Genomic DNA, 20,748 nt, shown 5'->3' on the forward strand with positions numbered 1-20,748 from the left:
TACAGATCCCTCTAGATCTATTGTTGCGCCCACGTTTTCATTAGACAAATTTGACAACAATGTGGCGCCTGTCATTGGCCAAAGAGGGAAGGAGCGATCTGATTGGCTTGTCTCTTTTTCAACTGTGTCCACCTGCGTTCTTTTCTCAAATAACAAGCATCACGCAGAGCTAAAACATAAAACTTTTATCATAAGAAATTATTTACTAAAATACAGGCAAAAGATCCTGTAAGACAATTGACTATTGATACTATAATCTTTAAAAGCATTGTTTGACGATTTGGCATAACTGCCCTTCAGGCAAAATTTGCTGGCTGTTAAAAAGTTGATTACGGGATTCGAGATAAATTTATTTATTATTTACAAGGAATTATTAGCCAAAATTAGGTTAGTATTTTTTGTTTATATTTTAAAATACAAGATTTAGTTTTAAGCATTTGCTGTAGTGAAAAGACAATTCCTCCTAGAATGACGTCAGTCTCGATAAAGGCAAAACGGTAAGTTGTTACGCCAGACTTTAAGGGCAGTTCGTTGTCCGTAATTGTTTACTGCATGTTTGTAATTGTTTACTGTAAACATTGTTGCGTCGTTCATTTGTAGCATTATTGCAGAATTAGGCTACTGATTTAGACGCTGGCTATAGAGTCAAAAAGATGCAATGTGCTTGCCATTTATCATCGATATAAACATAACATTGCGATATTTGATTGTAATCTAATTATTTAAGATGAATTAATGTGGTTTAGCGCCATAGGAATAGTTACACAATTCTAGCCTTTGCAAGACAAACGATCGCTTCTGTTTCTCTGTATTTGTAGAACATTTATATTATTAAAACTCTATATTTCTCACCGGCATTGTTTTGTTTATTGTACGCGTTGTTCTCGTTGCTTAACTAAGTCTTTTTTTTTTCTTTTTTTTTTTCTAGAACATATTTCATGTGACTATTTGATTTTTTTTTTTCTCTTCATACTTTTAAAAGCCAGCGGATTGAACATTAACAGAAAGTGCTATTATCATCATTATTATTATTATTATTGCTAAATGATTTTAGAATTGCAAGCATTTGTATTTGACACGTTCAAGAATTAAAAGCGAAGATTATTGTTGTAAAACTTGCCAGGTTTTAAAATGTCAGTGAAATGCATAAAATATTTTTGCAGTGCTTCAATTTATCTACCCTTAGATTAAAGTAGATTTTTAAACAATATAGCCTACATATTTTTTCTTTATCCTATATAATTATCCAACATTTCAAAACTGTGGTGTCATAGAACTAAAATGGTTAGTAATTGAATTTTCTGAGCAAGTTAAAATGTCTTTTGAAATATGGTCATCTGAATAATTGTATCTATTGGCTACAAGATTACTGAATTTATTCCTATATTGCTTACTTATTAAAGGTTATCATTGTACACGATTACAACATATTTTTTCAAAATAAAAAAATGCCATTTATCAGCTAAAATATAAATGTTTGCTTGCATCTGCTAAACAAATCTGCTTGACCACAACAGACTTAAATCTGAACATTATTTCTTGTTCGTTCGGATTTATTCAAATCGCCAGAAGGTTTTGTATTTTTCAGGGAATTTAAAGCAGAGCGCCATGGTTCTCTTTGGTACCTGGACTTTGAATTTCTCGCCCCCTTCGATAAAGTGATGTGGGCCTGTACTGTTTCCCTGTCGCTCGGTTTCTTATTGTTTACACACTCAATCACAGTAAGCAAATGCCATCTGTCCCCACACCCCCCTCCCCTCATCTGCACCTTTAATTACCCAACCAGCACACTAATAGAGACGATATTAAACTAAAGCTTTTTGACATTCAAAGTCATTATCTCGGCAGCGATCTCACGCGACTGAAAATAGACATCCCGAGATCATTACAAAACCGCAAGCAGGCGTTGATTGTTCATAAACTGAGAGATGATGAATGCACAGCTCTGATTGTGCTATTTTGACAGATATGAGAGCAAAGCCAGTCGTACGCTGTTCTGTTGATGATAGCCATTTAGTCACAACTTTCGAAATGTAAAATAATTGTAATACTTTTAATGCAACCCACTTATTCAATGCAAAACCTTTAGTGTATGCAGAATATCAAATACATTTAACGCACATTAGATCTAATAAACTTGGCTTTCACATTACTTTCTATCCATTCGAGATAACGTTTATGAACCCCAGAAAGCAATACACAGTATAACCAAACATTAAAAACTTGTTTTGATTCTCAGAATATCCACAGAGCAAACTTTGGTAAGACAAATGTTCTACTCTGAAACCAAGAACCGCTAAAAACCCTTTATTTTTAAGAGAGTAGGCAACATTTACTAATTCTGTTCAGGCAAAACCTATAATATTCTATGAAGTTTAAATAATGAATCCGGCCCTCTACACACTTTACTTGAAAAAGAAAATCTCTTCATTGAATGGGCGTCTCTGTGAATTCCAATTAAATGCCCCCGGGCAATTAAAACTGACTGTGGGCACTTAGGAAATTCAACATTCTTTCAACAGTTCATCAGACCTATGCATCAAAAACCCTTACAAGGCTTTCACTCCTTTTAGAATCTCCACCGCTGACTGAGTTTTACACCTTTTTAAAGAAGCACAAAAGAGATGCTTGACCCGACATATGTAACAGCATGTCTCTGTTCCTCCAGCACCCCGGAGCGCTATTGTGCGGATCTTTCTCTCCGCTGATACCCGGCCGGAGCGCGGCTGGACCCGATCTGCCTCCCTGCGGAACTCCTGCTGGAATGGTCTGAGTGCGCAGAGCGCAGCAGAGGTTAGAGTAGCAGATAAAAAGGGGAATGAGAGTGCCGAGCGCGCGCTTTTTTTATTTAGAAAAACCGGTGTATTTACACGCTTCATCTCGTCTCCAAGTCCTCATTAGGTTGTTAACCTCTTGTTCACATGAAAAGCTGCCGCGCCGCGCAGGACCCTTAGCGCAGCAATGGCATTCCCCTAAAGGCACAGAACAGAGCTCTTAAAATAACTGCGTTAAATTAAGCTTTTATTGGCTTACTTAGGATGGAAGCTCGATGTTACTTGCTTTAGTTATTTACCTAAAAAATATATTTTTTATATTTATTCATTTAGCGTAGCCTATTATGTAATTAGGCTATTAATTGTCGCGTATTTATCCATCCATATACTTATTTTAATTTACGAATACACTTTCAGAATAAAAGGAACAGAAACGGTCAATGGAATGGCACCTTTTCAAAAGGTAAACTGTTGTAAACATAGCACATGCATACCTTAAAGGTACACATTTCACCCTACGTGTATTTATTAGTATCTAAATTATACATTTTGAAAAGCTAAGATATTGTAAATTTTTCTCTGAGAGTGAGCAGTAGGCTAGTGTACCGTTTGGTCCCCTTTTGTTTAAATAAAAACAAAATAGTTCGAGAATCATATAGGTTTCATATGTTACAAAATAAGTTTATTAAATCTTAATAAAGCTGTTTCTGGCTTAATTTAAATCATAATGCAATATAGCCCTATTCTTGGTCAGATGCTTACAATATATGCTAGATAATATTGCGGTCTTCCTTTGGTTCTGCAGACTTTAAAATTGCAAGATGGGAAATAACTTTATTAAGACGTCCAGTCTATATTGGAGAAAAATATACAAGACCACATTATAAAAACAACTTATTACTGTAATTTTACTCTGTAGACTCACTTGCACTTTTTACACCAAGGGAGCACAACGCCGATGACATGAAATGATGTGAGTGTGTGTTCAGGCAGCAGCCAATTAAAATGCGGCCTCCATCCCTCCACATCTGCCTCCCTTTACAAACGAATCAAACAGAAAAGCAGGAACCCAGTGAAAGAGCGCTCATTGAGATCACAGATGGAGTATAGGTTTTTGCAAGAAATTTGAGAAACACCATTGTCCCAAATCCAAACTCAATGTGTTCCCTCACAATGGTTGGGGCTTTGAGCTGCGCCGACTCAATTGGCCTTGTTTTTTAAACTTGAAGTGTTGAGCACAAAGACCGGCCTCCTAAATGTCACAACCGCTCCAAGTGGGGCTCTGCAGCGCGATGCTGTCTGAAAAAAGAAAAAGAACACAATTATGAAGCAATAATTACTCTGCTTCTCTTCGCACGCCACTGCGTCTATTCAGGCCCCTTTAGCCCCATTTAATGCTTTATCCTCGTCCACGATAATCCGAATACCACAGCTTTATTATTTTTTCTTCTCCTTTGCAGAATTTTCTTATGAAACGGGAGTGGGAAACGGGGATTGTGCAACCTGGACAATGGCCTTGTTAACTTACTTTCTGGACAACTTTTCTAATATCGAAAGATTAATGCTTAATATCACAGCTGAGAGCTGCTGCATGATACGAGATATATTTGAATAAGTTGATCCGTTTACATTTTTTTTTTTTACAATTAGCCTGCTGCTTACAAGTAGCACCGTTAGTAACAAATAAATAAATAAAAGTAGTGTCTTACTTAGAAGTGTGTTTTAAAGTTTGAAAATTATAGGCTAATGTTTTTAACCAGATGTGTGAAAAAAATGCTGACAATAATGTCAAAGATAACCGGGTATAATAGCAAATATACAGTAATTTAAATCATAAAACGATAATAAACAAATCACATTTTTAATATATTATGCCTCTATGCTACTTCATTAATATAGCCCAGCAAAAAAACACTAATTTTCATTCAATGTAAAAAACGGGGGGAAAGTAAATTCTGACAATATAGGCCCAAGTTTAATTTAATAAATGCATTGTAGGCCTATTTTAGGCATCTTTTCATTGACAAATGCAAAACTTTCTCATAAAAGAGCTTCCTTCATTATCTTGAAGATGTGCCTCATTTCATCGAAGAGTGAAATATTTCTGAAGATGACGTCTTAATATATAATGAATATCTACAAAGAATATTGGTCGGTTGATATTATACGGTGTTTATCTGTCAAGTCAAAACTCTGCAATTGTGATTGATTGTTTAATAAAGTAGACCTATACAAAAGTTGTGCATTTCCATGTATCTCTTTATTCAAAAATTGGCAATAAATTATAAGATTTATGTTTGTCAAAAATATATACAAAATATGCGATTTCTCAGTTTAAAATAATATTATGTAAAAAGGCAGAGATCTGCTCTTGTGTCACTGCTATTTTTTTCGTGCAACCAATAAACAAATAGAAATTCAACCCTTTTTTTGATAAATTGTTCTTAAAAGCAGTATTGGCTACAGTATTATTTTTATATTAAAGCATGACATTAAAAGTTTTGACATTAAAAATCGAAAATTAGAATTTCAACAATGCATTAAAATGGGGAAGAGATACTCTTATCAAATTTCAATTAATTATAAAGAAACGCATTTTAAAATCTATTTATACTTCGAAAACTACTAAAAACAAATGAGCAAAAACCAAGCATTAAAAAACAGGGCAAGTTTCCCTAATGGAAGAAACATCCATAAATAGTCAAAAAGTAAGTTCCAACTACAGTAACCTTCGGGGCTCAATACCTAATGAAATGAAAATGATTTAAACTCCTGGAGATCTGTCATGATAACTAAAGTATTCCTTTTGGAGGCAGCCAATAAAACGATTTCTGTTCTCACCGATCCCTCCCGTCTCACTCACTCCATTCGCACACATTGCCCACCACAAATGAGCCCCTTTTTCGGGTGACTCTTTAAGCCGCATAGATTCTGTTTCTCTAGTGTCTCTGAGAAAGTAAACTTTGAGTGACCCTCCAGGTTAGTTTAGTCTGGGATTTCAGCATCGTTGGGTGAGTGGATGCTGTGGGATCAGGAACTGCTTCAAAGAAGAGATCACTTGCGTCAGGAATTCTCTTCTCTCACCAAGGGCCAGCAGCATTGTTGACCCTTAAAGACTAGTCAAACATTATTGAACGCTTCCCTTTTGTCATTGAAGAATCGAGCCACCACCTGATGTTGCCTGAGCAGAATCTGTGTCACAAGAAACCACAAAATAACTCTATTGTCCCTAAATAGAGAGTTTGGGATCAAACCATGATGGCATTGGAAAATAAGATTCTTGACTGACAGCAGCTTCACTTCAGGGTCACGGATTGAGATGTCACAGATCTGACAAGTGGGCAACAGGATAACTGTCTGAAAAAGAAAATCACATTGACAAATTGCAAATTGCAAAACTTTTTTAAACATATATAAATAAAATATTTATGAAGTATAAGATAAAAATATTTAAGAAATAGCATGTGTTTGTACAGACAGACACACACACACACACACACATTAATGTAATAACATAAGGGAACAATCATAATATAGTATCAAAAGAAACTTAAGTGTTTGAGTAGTCTTTAAGCATCAGGAATACATTAAAGACTAGTTTATATGTCTTAGAAATTACATTAGGCAATGTGAAGATAATAAAAAGTATATACACATGTGCATGTTGTTTTTTATAATTATTGATAATTTGAAAGCTATCCTCTTTTCAAGTTGTTTTTTTTTGTAAATGTAATTGCTATAGTCTTTTAGTGTCAAGAACAATTATATTATATATATATATATATATATATATATATATATATATTACACAAACACATGCATGCCATTATTGACCCGTAAAGACTAGTTTATACACTGTTAAAAAAATAAATAAACAATTAAATAAAATCAACTTCTAAATGACATTTAATTTCATTAAACTGGCTTAAAATTGAGTAGAAACTTATTGGTCATATTATTATTTTTTTTACAGTGTATGACGAGTCTAAAATCAAATAAAAATGTTCAAAATGGCAAGAAAACTAAAAACCCATTATGTCCTTTGGTACAGGATTATTTTTTTCCAAACAGGAGGATTACTGTTTCAATTGTGGGCATTATTGTGCCAAAAGAACGCCGATAAAGAAGTGTAGACAAGCCAGATCAAGCTAAAAGAAATATCAGTTCACTACTTAAAATCACAGCATTTCCGACCTGCTCATCACTGCTGTCTGTGTCAGTACAAAGTCAATGTCTGCATGCATCAACCAATCATTCAGTCATTGAAACAGTAATATCACATGCACACAGGAGCTGCATAACCAGCATTTCTCCCTCGGGCTGGATTTACCAGTCATTCACACCTGATTGAGCATGATGAAAACTTGAAGAAAATCTTACTTTTCAGTGCTTGCTCTCTCTTGAAAGCGTGAACACGGGAGAGCAGACTACGTCAAACGTAAAATGCTACCTGGAGAACAGCGATCTGCATGATTATGAAACGCATTCAAGTCCAATTCACCCAGGTATGACTCATATTTAACAACATTAACTTGCAGAGCATAACTAAACCATAAGAAGGAAGAAAGATTCACATTTTGCAAATGCTCATTTTGGGGCTGATGAACACACAAGAATCAATTTCAGAGAATTGTGTACCGACCAAGCTTGAAGAGAGCTGTAATTTAGTTTGTTGTTGTCACTTTGAATAAGGCTGCTTTCTCCTTTGTCTGAATCAAACACTGAACTCACTGACCAGAACACCACAAGGGTGTCTGAGTTACTTTAACATACTAATCTCATTCTCACCAAACAGTGTGAGAAACCGAATGATTCATGTCTTCTCGGGGCACATCACCTACAGTGGAAGTATGACTGGATGCACACATTAAACGTTCAGATTCCTTGCGTGAGAAGGCAGAGAACACTAATGAAACAGCCTGCAGGTTAGACTCCTTCTATCCAGTTTAAAAAAAAAGTAAAGTGTGCATGAGGAACTGTACTTTACATAAAACACATTCTGTTCACTACTTAAAGTTTAGCAGATCACTTCATTAGCTTTCAATTAATCGACCAAAATCCACAAAGAATCAGGATGGATCACTGAACCATCATATATCATATTTTTTAACTTGATCAATCCCAAACAATTTGTTTTTCTCTTATTAACGTGTGGAGATTACAATAAGCATTTAATTTCAAGGTTCAATGAGGAACACACACACACACACACAAGCTCCAGTGAATTACAATGTTAACCCATAAGTAGTTCACATCAGCAGTGAAGATATTTGTGCTATTCTCAGGGTTAATACCTCATTGAATCAAAATATTATATATTACCTTGTACACAATAATGACTGGAGTAATCTGGAAAAAATAAATTGGTGCGATGTTATTGTACTCCTGTCATAGGACTTTAAAAGAACGGTTTAATGCAAAAAATGAAAACCCTGTCATTTGCTTACCCACATATTGTTCCAAACCTGTATGACTTAAATTAAGAGAATATTTCCAAGAACTGCACTGGTCGCTCAGTCCGATTCATTAACAAATCAAACATTGCTATACCCCAACATGACAGACCAAGATTTTCATTAAAATATTACTTTGATTTCTAACTTCAGATGTCTATAGAACACTTGCTATACAGCACACAAATCAAACCGATTGTGTTTATGATGCTGGAGTCATTTTTGAAGATCCAATCCTCATTCAGATGGTCCCCAGAACACGGTTTCATCATTTCTGTTCGGAAAACACTCATGCAACTTTGGAAGGACATGCGAGTTCATAAATAATGTATGAATCCTTTAAATTTACCTTGAGTGCTGGTTTGATGATGTCATGATGATATAGTCGCCCACACATGAAGGTAAAAATAAATTTAGAGTGGCAAGACACATGCATGTTCATATATTCTTTATATAATGTATATTAACCTAAATCTAATACAGCATCAAACTTAAAAATGGGGGGAAAGTGAGAAAAATAAACAAGTATTAATTAAACCAAATATAATTAATTTGGGTACAAGGAAGAAGCCGTGATGATGGGCTGTCCAGGGCTGTGCTAAGAATCAGGGACTCTGAGAACCTTGGGAAAGGAAATGGTCCAGCGTTCTCCAGGAAATGTCTCTTTGTATGACTTTTATTTATTTGTCTTTTTTTTCTTTTTTATATTTTTTGTCTCATTTCAACACAAAACATGTCCAAAAAGCAGCCGCAGTGAGAAGTCCTTGTCTGTGAGGCTGGCTGTTTTAGACTTCCACACCTCTGCTTGTTTTTTTTGTTTTGTTTTTTTTTTGGTTAGCTTACATTTTGGGTGGAGAAAGAACATTACACTGCAGTTATGGGAGGAGAGTGATCGTTTATCCATGTGCTTGTGAAGGCCACGTGTGCATAAAATGTACACTCAGCATTCATATACAAAGCACTGTGTGATAGTGTGTGAAGGCTTGTGTGTATGTGGGTGTGTGTCTGGTCGCTGTGGACATCATGCTAAAAGTTCTTTGCTTATTTTCTTGTTCGCCTCAGGACTTCTCAGATCAGTCCTACTCTTTGGCCTCCAGGAACAGGGTCTCCTGTGGGAAGAGTTTAGCCTCCACCAGACTCCAGGCTGGGTCTATCTGCGTTATCTGGAAAGAGATCAAGAAAAAAAAAAGCTAATTTGAAATGTTTTTCATTGCTCAAGGAATAAAAAAAAAAAAAATGAAGACCCACTTACACCAAGGAGGATACCTATAAGCACATATCTGTGGGGTATTTTGATCTAAAACTTAACATACACACTCTGGGGACATCAGAGACATATTTTACATCTTGTAAAAATGGGCATAATACTATTTTTAACTATTTTTAATTTTAAATGAATAATAATAATTAAAAATATATATATATTTAATGGCGAATTTGTCAACACCCAAGGTCACCTTACAGCAAGTAAAATAGTAAAAAATCTGCTAAATATAATTGTGATTTTTATCTTACTATGTGGACTTTCAGTTCTGAGAAGAAAAAGTGAAAAAGTGTCCAAAATGCAATGCATAAATTCAGAGCCTTCTTTTTCGCAATCTATTATTTTTATTTCTTACAATTCAGACCTTTTGGTTCCGCTACGAAAAAAAAACTTCTTAATCACACAATTCTGATTTATTTCCAGAATTTATATAAGGTTTAAATGTCACAATTCCAACTTTATTCTCAAAAGTGCAAGTTATCATGTCGCAATTATGACTTTTTTTCAGTTTATATCTTGCAATTCTGAGAAAAATTTAAGTCAGTTACCTTTTTTATGTGTTTTTTATTTTTATTTAAATCTTATGTTGGAAACAAGCTTCCATACAGTAGCAAAGTCCACATCAAAACTGTAAAAATAACAGCACAGATGAATCACTTTTTTTTTTCCAGCTGATGAATACTAAAAACACTGACAGCTGATCAGAATCCATCTTTTTTAAAGAGTTCAAGCATTTCAAGAGGCAGACGACAGAACTGCAGGATGCACTTAAAATAAACCAAATGCTTTATAGACGCTAATATAGTTATCATTATAGTAATCTTTTCTTCGTTATGTACGGGCCATTATTGCAATATTAAGATTGTAAAAAAGCAGTTCATAAGGTGTGCAAGTTAAGTTGGCCATTCCTCCTAAACTAAGCGATGTGTGGGGTCTAGCCTTCTGATGTCATTGGTAAATGCCGTAATGTGATAATGTCCCCGTGTGAGGTACGTGTCCTGTTTCCCTTTGGGATAGTAGCTGTTTGTTATCGCAAATGGACCGATCCAAACCAAACACAATAGCAATGGGGTGAGAACTCATCAGCCACTTATAATCTCCATGAGTGAAGCCCGACTTCATTATAAAAGAGCAATGCAATCACTGGCCACACTTTTAACAGCAAACTAACTGACATTTGTGCTAACATGACCATCATCCACATCTCGGTTCAGGGATTTTCCCAGCCGATGAGGAGTGACTAGCTCTTGTGTAAGTGGCTTGCGATCCTGTGCAGAGAGAGAAAAGGAGAGCGGGAGATGATGGCTGTATTGTAGTGAGCTAATAGCAGAGCGTTCTCTTGTTACACGGGGCCTTCGCTCACACCTGGGTGTCCACACATCGTACGGCCACAGTGCTCAGGACAGGGGCTTAACTGCAGCCTGGTGACAGGGCTCTGATTAAGGCCTATTCTCTCCTCCGAAGACCCCTCCAGCTCTACATGTTTGTAATTAAAACAGAGCTGAAAGCAGCTGGACTGGAAGGTCACAGGGTCGGAGAATAAAGCAGTGTAAAGCAGTCAGGACACTGGACAATATTACAAAGCTGATGGAATAAAAAGAATATATGCAACATACCTAGTTTTTTTTTATGAAAGCTCTCTTATGCTACACTTAAGGCTACATTTATTTGATTAAAATTTCTGTAAAAACAATAATATTGTGAAATTATATTACAATTTAAAATAACAGTTTTATATTTTAATATATTTTAAAATATTATTTATTCCTGTGATGAGAAAGCTGAATTTTAAGCAGCCATTACTCCAGGCTTCGGTGTTGTAAGACTCTTTACAAATCATTTTAATATGCTGATTCTGTGCTCAAGAAATATTTCTTAATGTCATATGTAATTTTGAAAAGAGCCGTGCTGCCTAATATTCTTGTGGAAACTGACTTTTTCTTTCAGGATTCTTTGATGAATAGAATAAAAAAGCATTTATTTGAGATTATTTTGTAACAATTTAAGACTTTAGTGTCACTTTTGTTGAAATGAATACATCCTTGATGAAAAAAGTTAACAAAAAATACAACTTTCAAACATTAGTATAAGTAGAAATTAACAATCAAGATTAATAAAATGTACTTTTCATTGCTAATTTTTGATACCTAATTACGTCAATACATTTCATTTAACTTGAAATACGTTTATATATAGAATTCTGCTCCATAACAAAAACAATGTCTAAAAAACTAATTTTACATAAAAAAAATTCATGTTTGGGGTAAAGGCCTCGTTGGGACACACCTGACGTGAAGCACTAAAAAGACAACAGTGAGTTCAAAGTGACAGCGTATTATCGGCGGGTTTGGCATCTCGAAGGGGGGGGAAGTACAGATATCACACCCACTTCAGCACATTAGCTGTGTTGCCCCAAACCTAATTTTAGCGTGTGACTTATGCCTTTTGTTTTTCAATCTGACCTGAGGGCACAGGAGGGGGTAGTAAGATGTCGTAAAAACACGTCGCTCCCACCAGGATGCCTTCCCTTTCTTTCATACGAGCGCTTAAGAAAAACCTCAAATGGAAATGAACCCGAAAACCTGCTATAACACCACAGCATCAGGTAGAAGTAAATGAGGTTCTAGGGTGGCGCAGATGTGTGCGTGTGTTTGTGTTGATGACTGTTCTCTTTTAAGGGGGAATGAGAGAAACAAGGTGGCACTCCAATGGCAGGAGACAGATGCCATGGGTGATTGTTTACATTGTTATCCAATTAACAGACCATAAGAGGAGAAGCATCTGTCAACAAACAAAGCTGTTGTTTTCCTCCACTCTCCTTGTCTGTCGCTCTTTTTCTTCCTCTCACTCCCTCGCTCTTTTCCCAGCACTTGTTAGTTTCTTCAGAAACCTTCTGTTTGGCCCTTCTGAATTAAATTAGACTTCGTTGTGCAATAGTGATTGCGCTTCTAACACCTCGACTGACACACAAACGCACATTCACACAGTCTCTTAAAATTAAAGTACGATTACAACCCCCCTGACTGACAACCTTCACCGTGCACCAACGGGGGGACGTAAAGATCAAATGAATTCAAACGTGGCTGGGTAGTATGATCTCCACTGATGAACAATACGTTCTCCGATGGCCAAAGTAAACAGAAGAAGAAAAGAGATCATTTGAAGAGTGTGGAGACTCATATCAGCGTAATCCTCAAGAGGTTTATTAAAGCAAGAAGTGGCCGTGATGGAGGAGAGGCCCGGGCGGCTGTTTTCTTTGGGCCTTGATGATGTTGATGGCAGGTAATCCTGTTAAACCTTTAACACACTCATCTTCAACGGCCCCACACAGTCACCAAACAAACACAGGACAGCCGCCCAGATGACCACAGGAAAAGAGGCACGGGAGAGAGTGCTACTCGACTTCTGAGCCCTAAATAGAACGATGAATGATTTAACAGGCCACTGAAAAGAAGCTAAAAAAGTAACAAAGAAGTTGAATGTATACTACCGATCAAAAGTTTGGTGTCATGTTTTAATGTTTTTGAAGGAAAGTTTCTAGTCCTTAGCAAGACTGCCCTTATTTGACCAATACATTTGCAGTGTAATTCATCCAGAGATGGCAAAGCTGAATTTTTAGCAGCCATTACTCCAGCATTGCATCACATGATCCTTCAGAAATCATTCTAATATTCTGATTTGGTTTTAATCAATGTATTAAAACAAAATTTAACTTCAGAAGACAGATATTTGTATTAATCTGCCTGTTGGACTGTAAATGCCTATTTTATTTTATTTAACCATCCTCACTTTTTAAGCTACATACACACACACACACATATACATACACAGTACACACTGATTGTACTGTGTACATTTCTACAACCAGACTATTTGAAAAGTCCTGAGGGACTCAATGCGGAGTTCACTGGAAAACAACATAAAAGCTGAATGTCTCAGAGCATTATTAACTGATGTCACTTGCAGCTGCCAGTTCAGTTTAATTAATTTAATAATTAGTATACTTAAGGATTAACCTGATCAATAACACAGTAAAAACTAATTAAAATGACAATACAGAGTTTCATCATAAAGCAGGTGTATATTACCAGGCCGCTGCAAAGTAAACTACGCGAAGGCATTATTATAATTTAAGAACACACAGGTTTTAAGAAAGGTCTGGCTTCCAAATCACATTGTCAAAACATTTAAAGCAAATTAGTAATAAGCTGAAAGCCAGTTCTCGCTAATTCGTAGGGAGACTTGTTTAAACTGAACATCTCCGCTTTAAAAGCCAGGCAAATAAATATTGCCATTCATTAGCACTCATAAAAGGATCTGCAATAAGAGAGAAGGAAAATAAAGACCAGACACGCGAGATGTGGTTTTCCAAAATAGAAGGAAAAAAAGAAAAGGGAAAAAAGCAAACCAACAAAAAAAAAGAAAAATATATATACAGCTGAAACAACGGTTCTAATGAAGCCATTTAGGGCCCTCCACCATTAATTAAAATGCAATAGCCAGGTCTGTGTTAGCGCTGTGCTGTAGAGTGTTTATTTGGCCAATTAGGAAAGCGGTGGGAGATCATTATCTGACTGCAGGAGCGGTGAGGGCGTTAGCGTTCGCAGTGTTGGAGTAAGACTGCTAAGGGCCGGCCGAGGGTGGAGACGGAGGGGGGAAGGAGGGTTCCCACCTCTGGGGAGAAGTCAGTTCTGGCTCCCTGCTTGTCTTTAGCATGACCACGGGATGCTAAGGGGGGTCTAAAGGCAAGAAGCCAACGCAAATTGACAGACCAGGCACTGACGTAACAGATGAGAAACTACAAGTTGAAATGGCTTTCTGAGGGTAAAAAGAACAGATGTGTAATCAAGATGTGGTTTTGCAACAGGTTTGGTCTGGTGACCCCGACATTGCACATAACACGATGACCCCAAAAGATTTATAAAGGTGAATAAAAAAGGGACCTGTAAGCCACACTTTATAAATATATAATACATACATTTTTATATTATTATATTAGAAATTATAAAACATAATATAACAGTTATTAAACAAAAAAGCTGACACACATATACGTTCGTGACCCTGGACCACATCCTCTGAAAGATGAATAAATTTGCTTTCCATTGATGTATGTATATTAGGATAGGACAATATTTGGCCGAGATACAACTATTTGAAAATCTGGAATCTGAGGGTGCAAACAAATCAAAATACTGAGAAAATCGTCTTTAAAGTTATCCAAATGACTTCTTAGCAATCTACATTACTAAACACAAATTACGTTTTTATATATTTACGGTAGGAAATTTACAAAATATCTTCATGGAACATGATCTTTACTTAATAACCAAATGATTTTTGGCATAAAAGAAAAATCAATAATTTTGACCCATACAATGTATTTTTGGGTATTGCAACAAATATACCCCAGCGACTTAAGACGACTTAAGTTTTGTGGTCCAGGGATACATATGTATAAACATAGTATTGTCTATATTTCTGCATAAATCTAACCCCAAAATACGTTAACAAAGAGAACCCAAACAAATAAGTTGAAAATATATACTTTGTCATTCATTTATTCAGGAAAACAATCCAATATTACATATCTGTGAGCGGCAAAAGTATGTGAATCTCTAGGATTAGCAGTTAATTTGAAGGTGAAATTAGAGTCCATCTGTTCAGAGGTGTTTTTAATCAGTGAGATGACTATCAGGTGTCAGTGTGTGTCCTGTTTTATTTAAAGAACAGGGATCTATCAAAATCTGATAATGTTTGTGGTAATGCATCATGGCACAAATAAATGAGATCTCTGAGAACCTCAGAAAAAGGTTACAAAAAAGGTTACAAAGCCATCTCTAAAGAGTTTGGACTCCACCAATCCACAGTCAGACAGATTGTGTACAAATGGAGGAAATTCAAGACCACTGACCAACAAAGAACACTCTAAAAGCAAGACGTGTAAAAGTACACCAGGTTTCAAAAGACTGCAGGCTAACTTCTAAGCAACTTAAAGCCTTTCTCACATTTGGCTTATGTTAATGTTTATGAGCCCATCATCTGGAGAACACTGAACAACCATTGTGTCCATGGCAGAGTCGCAAGAAGAAAGCCACTGCTCTCCAAAAAAGAACATTGCTGCCCAACTGCAGTTTGCTAAAGATCATGTGATCAAGCCATAAGAATACTGGAGAAACGTTTTGTGGATGGATGAGACCAAAAAAGAACATTTTGGTTTAAATGAGCAGTGTTATGTTTGGAGAAAGAAAACACTGCATTCCTGTATAAGAACCTTATCCCATCTGTGAAACATGGTGGTGGTAGTATCTTGGTTTGGGCCTGTTTTGCAGCATCTGGTCCAGGATTGATGCCATCATTGATGGAAAAATTAATTCTTAATTATACCAGCAAATTCTGAAGGAAAATGTGAAGACATCTGTCAGAGAACTGAATCTCTAGAGAAAGTGGGTTATGCAGCAAGACAATGACCCCAAGCACACAAGTCATTCAACCGAAGAGTGGTTAAAGGAGGACAAAACTATTGCTTGGAAGAGCAAGGACAATTTTTAATATAATTCTGATTGGATTATTCTGAAAGAGGAAAGTGCATACACCTAGGATGCTTCGAGGGTGAGTAGAAGATGGACGAAGTTTCATTCACAGGTGAACTAACCCTTTAATGTATATTAATCTGTTTATTGCACTTCATTTTTTTAATGCATTTCTGTCTATTGTTTAAATAGGTGCTATCTATCTATCCATCTACATACATGCAAGTTATATTCTATATATTACAATATTCATATTATATTGTACATTTCAATTTTAAATATTTTGCATATTCTGCATTTCTGTCTATTCTTTGAGTGAATGCTATGTACATAAAATATACAATATAACACACATTATATATATATATATATATATATATAGAGAGAGAGAGAGAGAGAGAGAGAGAGATTTTGCATGAAAAAATTGTTATCGAAAATGTTGCCAAGCTCATTCATCTTCATTTCATGGTGTCGTCATTTTATTATTTGCATTTAGCTTTGTTTTTCTCTATTCCGAACAGATGTGTTACTCATTTCTGGGTCAGAACCCAACAGCTGAGAAGCACCGTTCTACAAGCAACACACATGAGATTAGATTACTCATCCAAGAGATCCTCACGTATCCCGAGTTGGATAACTTTAAAAAAAAACACCAAAAACAAAAAGAACTCGTCAGATGATTGGAGGTTCCCTAAGCGCTGGTGTGAGTGGCAATGTGACTGTGCCATGACATTAATGAGTGTTATGAATAGAAAGGGAATCCTGAGGCTGCTTTTCTAATCCTTCCTCACGCTCTCGCTCAGAAGAGTGCAGGTGCATTGGATCTGTCCATCAAAGAGAAGAAAAGAACAAACAAACTGACAAACACAACCCTCGCAGGCCGCAAATGAAACAAAAGCCTTCAGACACTTTTCCATCTCTCTCTTTCTAAACTCCTCTGTTTAATCACTCTCTTATTGCTGGCAATTATCTTGGTTTTGGATGCGGGTTGGGGGGGGGGGGTGCGGGTAAGAGAGAGAGAGATGAAGTTTAAACATTTGTGCAGAATTACAAATGCAATAGTGCTCATGGCCTAATCCTGTGGGAGGGATAGAGCGAGTCTGTGGCAGAGATGATTTTAATTAGAAAAGGCAGAGAGAGAGAGAAAGAGAGAGAGGATTAAACTCAAGCACTGTAGTCACAGTCACAAACACAGCCTGTTTTTCCTGCTTTTGCTTCCCTCCTTTTGCTGGATACACATTTCACCCTCCGCAGAAACACGCAACTCGATTCTCTTTAGATTTCCAAACAGAGACTGTGAATAAATGCAATATAACGTGTGAAATGGTGTTTGTTGGGTGTGACGCTGCCCGAGTAGCAGTGGACGTTGAGTGTTTATGAGCACAATAAGGAATTTTGTGCATGTGTTTAAAATTGAGAGTTTGTTGGGGGCCTTAGAGCTCGTCCCCAAAGGGTTTGGATGACATGCTGTCTGGGCAGGCCTGCGCACATCTCTTGATTAATGGAAAGCCCATTTCTGTTTCCATGCTGTTAATTAGTCAGGTCGTTAAGAGCAGAGCTTGTTATCTACCTGCTGCAGAGTGCACAAATGCAGTACTTTAATGACACAAACACACACACAGGAAAAAGAACTGCTGACTGTATCTGTGAGTAGCCAGTGCACTTTTCTGCTTCTGAGGACCGCAATTAATACTCAATAAATAATTTATGCACTTGTAAATAGATGTAAAAAAAAAAAAAAAAAAAAAAAGGAAAAATAAAATACACAAGAGGAAAAGAAATACTAATTAAACAGGCATGGCTTTTAATTAATGTGCAGGTGTGTGACTATCTGTGGACTTGTACAGTACACACACACACACACACACACACACACATAAAGATGAGCAACAAACTTCTGCCACACGCTGGGATTAACTAGCCAATTATACACTCTATTTTTCCTGCTGAGCTGTAACACTCACACACACTCTTTGCACACACACACACACACACACACGTACGCAGTTATTAGTGCACCGCAGATGGACAGGAATTAAAAGATATTCACCATCAGTGGGGCTCTAGACTAATATCAGTCATGTTCCAGCATGGGGAAAGTTGCCCACAGAAAATATATTGAACAAGGCGGCGGGTGTTCCAGGACTATGTGCGCACTTGGGTAATTATAATAGCTGTTATGAGTGGATATGGTCATGACCGATATCAATATGATATACATGTGTTACTCTAGTTATCTGCACACAAATTTGCAGAAAAATGCATAAACAATCCTTCTTTTTCTTTTTAAGAATATCCTTTAAAGGGAAAAGTGCTTCATAAGTATACAATAATAATAATAATAATAATAATAAATACACGTTAAAATTAATTAAACAATTTATTATATATCATTTAAATATATCATATAAAATGTATCTATTGTGTCATGTGCATTTATTCATAATTATTTAAACTCGTATTTTAAACAGTGCAAAAATGTTTATTGTAAGGATTAGTTTAGGATGAAAAAAGAAATTTGAAGACTTTTTTAAAAAGTCTTCAAATTTCTATAGTAAATGTTTGTGTGCATGTGTGAACTCACATTTCTGCGTGGAAAGGTGGTGAGCAGTTTGAACTCGTCGGATGGGTAGCCCTTGGAGGCGATGAAGTCAAACAGGACCTGGAGTTTACAGCTGCCCAGGAACCGCCTTTCCAAAAACTCGCCGCTTGGCGTCCGGATGCGCAGCTTGCTGACTGGCTCTCCGCCCTCCTCTTTGGGCTCTGGTGGCAGGGCCTGCTCCAATGAGAGACGGATAGCCTGTGCAGGGGACAGCAAAACAGTAACATTATGGCAAAACAATCGTATATTATTTGTATCTCATGAGCTAACCACTTTATAAATATTGTGTTTTAAATGTGATGGTTTAAAGTTAATTTAATATTAAAATGACTATAAAACCACACTACTGTACCACATAATATATATATGCATGGATCCTATGAAATTGCAGCATGCAAGTCGTACGTCAAAGGTCCTAAATTAGCACTCCATCTCAGCTAGAAAAAAAAAAACTTTTGATTTTGCACGTCATAGAAATATCACACTGTAAAAAAAAAAAAAAAAAAAAAAAACACAATGGGTGAAAAGTGAGGGATGGGGAGGGAAACAGTGAGAAGCCGCATACACATTTAAAGAGAACAAGAGCGAAAGTGAGAGAGAGAGGTGAGGGAATTGTGCTGTCTCTAGTGACATGGAGCACGACCTGCTGCTCCTTTGGGCTTTTCAACTCCAGCTTGTTGTTCCTGTTGTGACACTGGGCAGCATATGCTGTGACAAAACATGCAGGCTTTATTTACACACCATAATGCAATTATATTTCGTCAAAGTGTACAACAGTAGCTCATTAGCAGCAGGTGGCTTGTGTGAGCGCGTGCCGGCCCCGCTCCCTTAGGTAGGGGCCGCGTGTAAAAGCCCTCTGGGGGGCCGAACGGCGTCTCTCCCCAGCCCTGCTCGGGATGTATGTGTGCACGTACGTGTCTGTGTGTTTCCTGGTCCCTGCGCACAAAGGACACTAAGGAGCATCCTTTTCACTGCGCTAAACAAACAGAGTTTGTGTGTAGCACCTGACGGCAGAGAATAATGACATCAGCACTCCCCCTCGGCCTTTCATGCACTGTCTGGGTCACAAAAGAGTCCAAATCACAGAGCATTTCCCTTCTCTACTTCTCTATACACTTCTGCTGATTGTTTCCCTCCAGTGCGCCTATTGTTGCATAGACCCACCGAGGTGCTGTGGTTTGGGGCGTGTGCAAGGGTGTGCGCGTGCTTGGATAGACTCCAGGTGGACAGCATCTTACTGCCTTGTATACACACACACACACAATATCAAAAAATTAGGCACGGGAAGAAACGCAGATACACGCACTCCACATACGGCCAAACTGTAACAGCTGCTTAAAATCGCAGAAAATGAATGTATGGCATTTTAATCTAATCTTTCCCTTCAAGAGCAAGAGGTTAATTACGATTCTGTGCGAATCCAAACCATGTCATGAAACGTAACGGGTGACCTCTAAGGTGCAGGAATGAAAGAGATGTCACCCGTTTCACAGCTTGGAGATTCACGTCCAAAGGCGTGACGTTTCAGCATGGAAGGAAGGAAAAAAGCAAACGGTCATTTGGAGTTTACTGCAGGTGATTTTATCTGTTTAAAGTGTGTGTGTGTGTTTCAAGCCTCTTTTCCCCTTGGGTTCATTACAGCCAGCAGGTGAACAACTTTAGACGCTGCTCTCATTAAAACACAAGGCTGCTGCTGAGTTAACATCACACACACACACACACACACACACAGGACTGACACAATTACTTCGCCTCCAGGCCGTCTCTGTGTTTACCTCTCCACAATATGCCTCAAATTAAAAGCTTTGTCCAAGACGAGCATTAAAAGAAGCTAAAGTGAGCTATTGTAGGGTATCGTATGTTTGAAGGTCTATACTGTAGCCTACACACCACATCCTGACAAGAATGGTACCACGGCAATAGGAGATTGAACTAATTACATGCTTTTGTTAAAGCCTAAAAATGACAAATTATCTCATATAGTAGTTTCAACTGAGCTGGTCCGGTTAGTATTTCCTTCTGAGTAAACAGATGATAATCTGGATACTGGTGTGGCGGTTTTTTGTGTTTTTGGTGAGCAAATATCTTATTAAAAAGAGTGTGTGCTTGCGCTTGTAAGCAC

General features: G+C 37.1%; 1 protein-coding gene across 2 annotated transcripts in view; it reads right to left on the reverse strand.

Annotated features, from left to right (window-relative positions):
- Positions 1-8,660: 8,660 nt before the first annotated feature.
- The window catches only part of faf1 (Fas (TNFRSF6) associated factor 1), a 66,482-nt gene continuing 54,394 nt past the window's right edge, over positions 8,661-20,748 (reverse strand). For both annotated transcript variants that reach the window (XM_052563700.1, XM_052563699.1), the window contains exons 18-19: positions 18,609-18,824; positions 8,661-9,390 (exon numbers count right to left, since the gene is read on the reverse strand). In XM_052563700.1, coding sequence (XP_052419660.1) covers positions 9,307-9,390; positions 18,609-18,824 — 300 coding nt within the window. In that variant the 3' untranslated portion in view covers positions 8,661-9,306. The remainder of the gene's footprint in view (positions 9,391-18,608; positions 18,825-20,748) is intronic.

This window comes from Carassius gibelio, chromosome B8, assembly GCF_023724105.1.
Source record: "Carassius gibelio isolate Cgi1373 ecotype wild population from Czech Republic chromosome B8, carGib1.2-hapl.c, whole genome shotgun sequence".
Taxonomy (NCBI): domain Eukaryota; kingdom Metazoa; phylum Chordata; class Actinopteri; order Cypriniformes; family Cyprinidae; genus Carassius; species Carassius gibelio.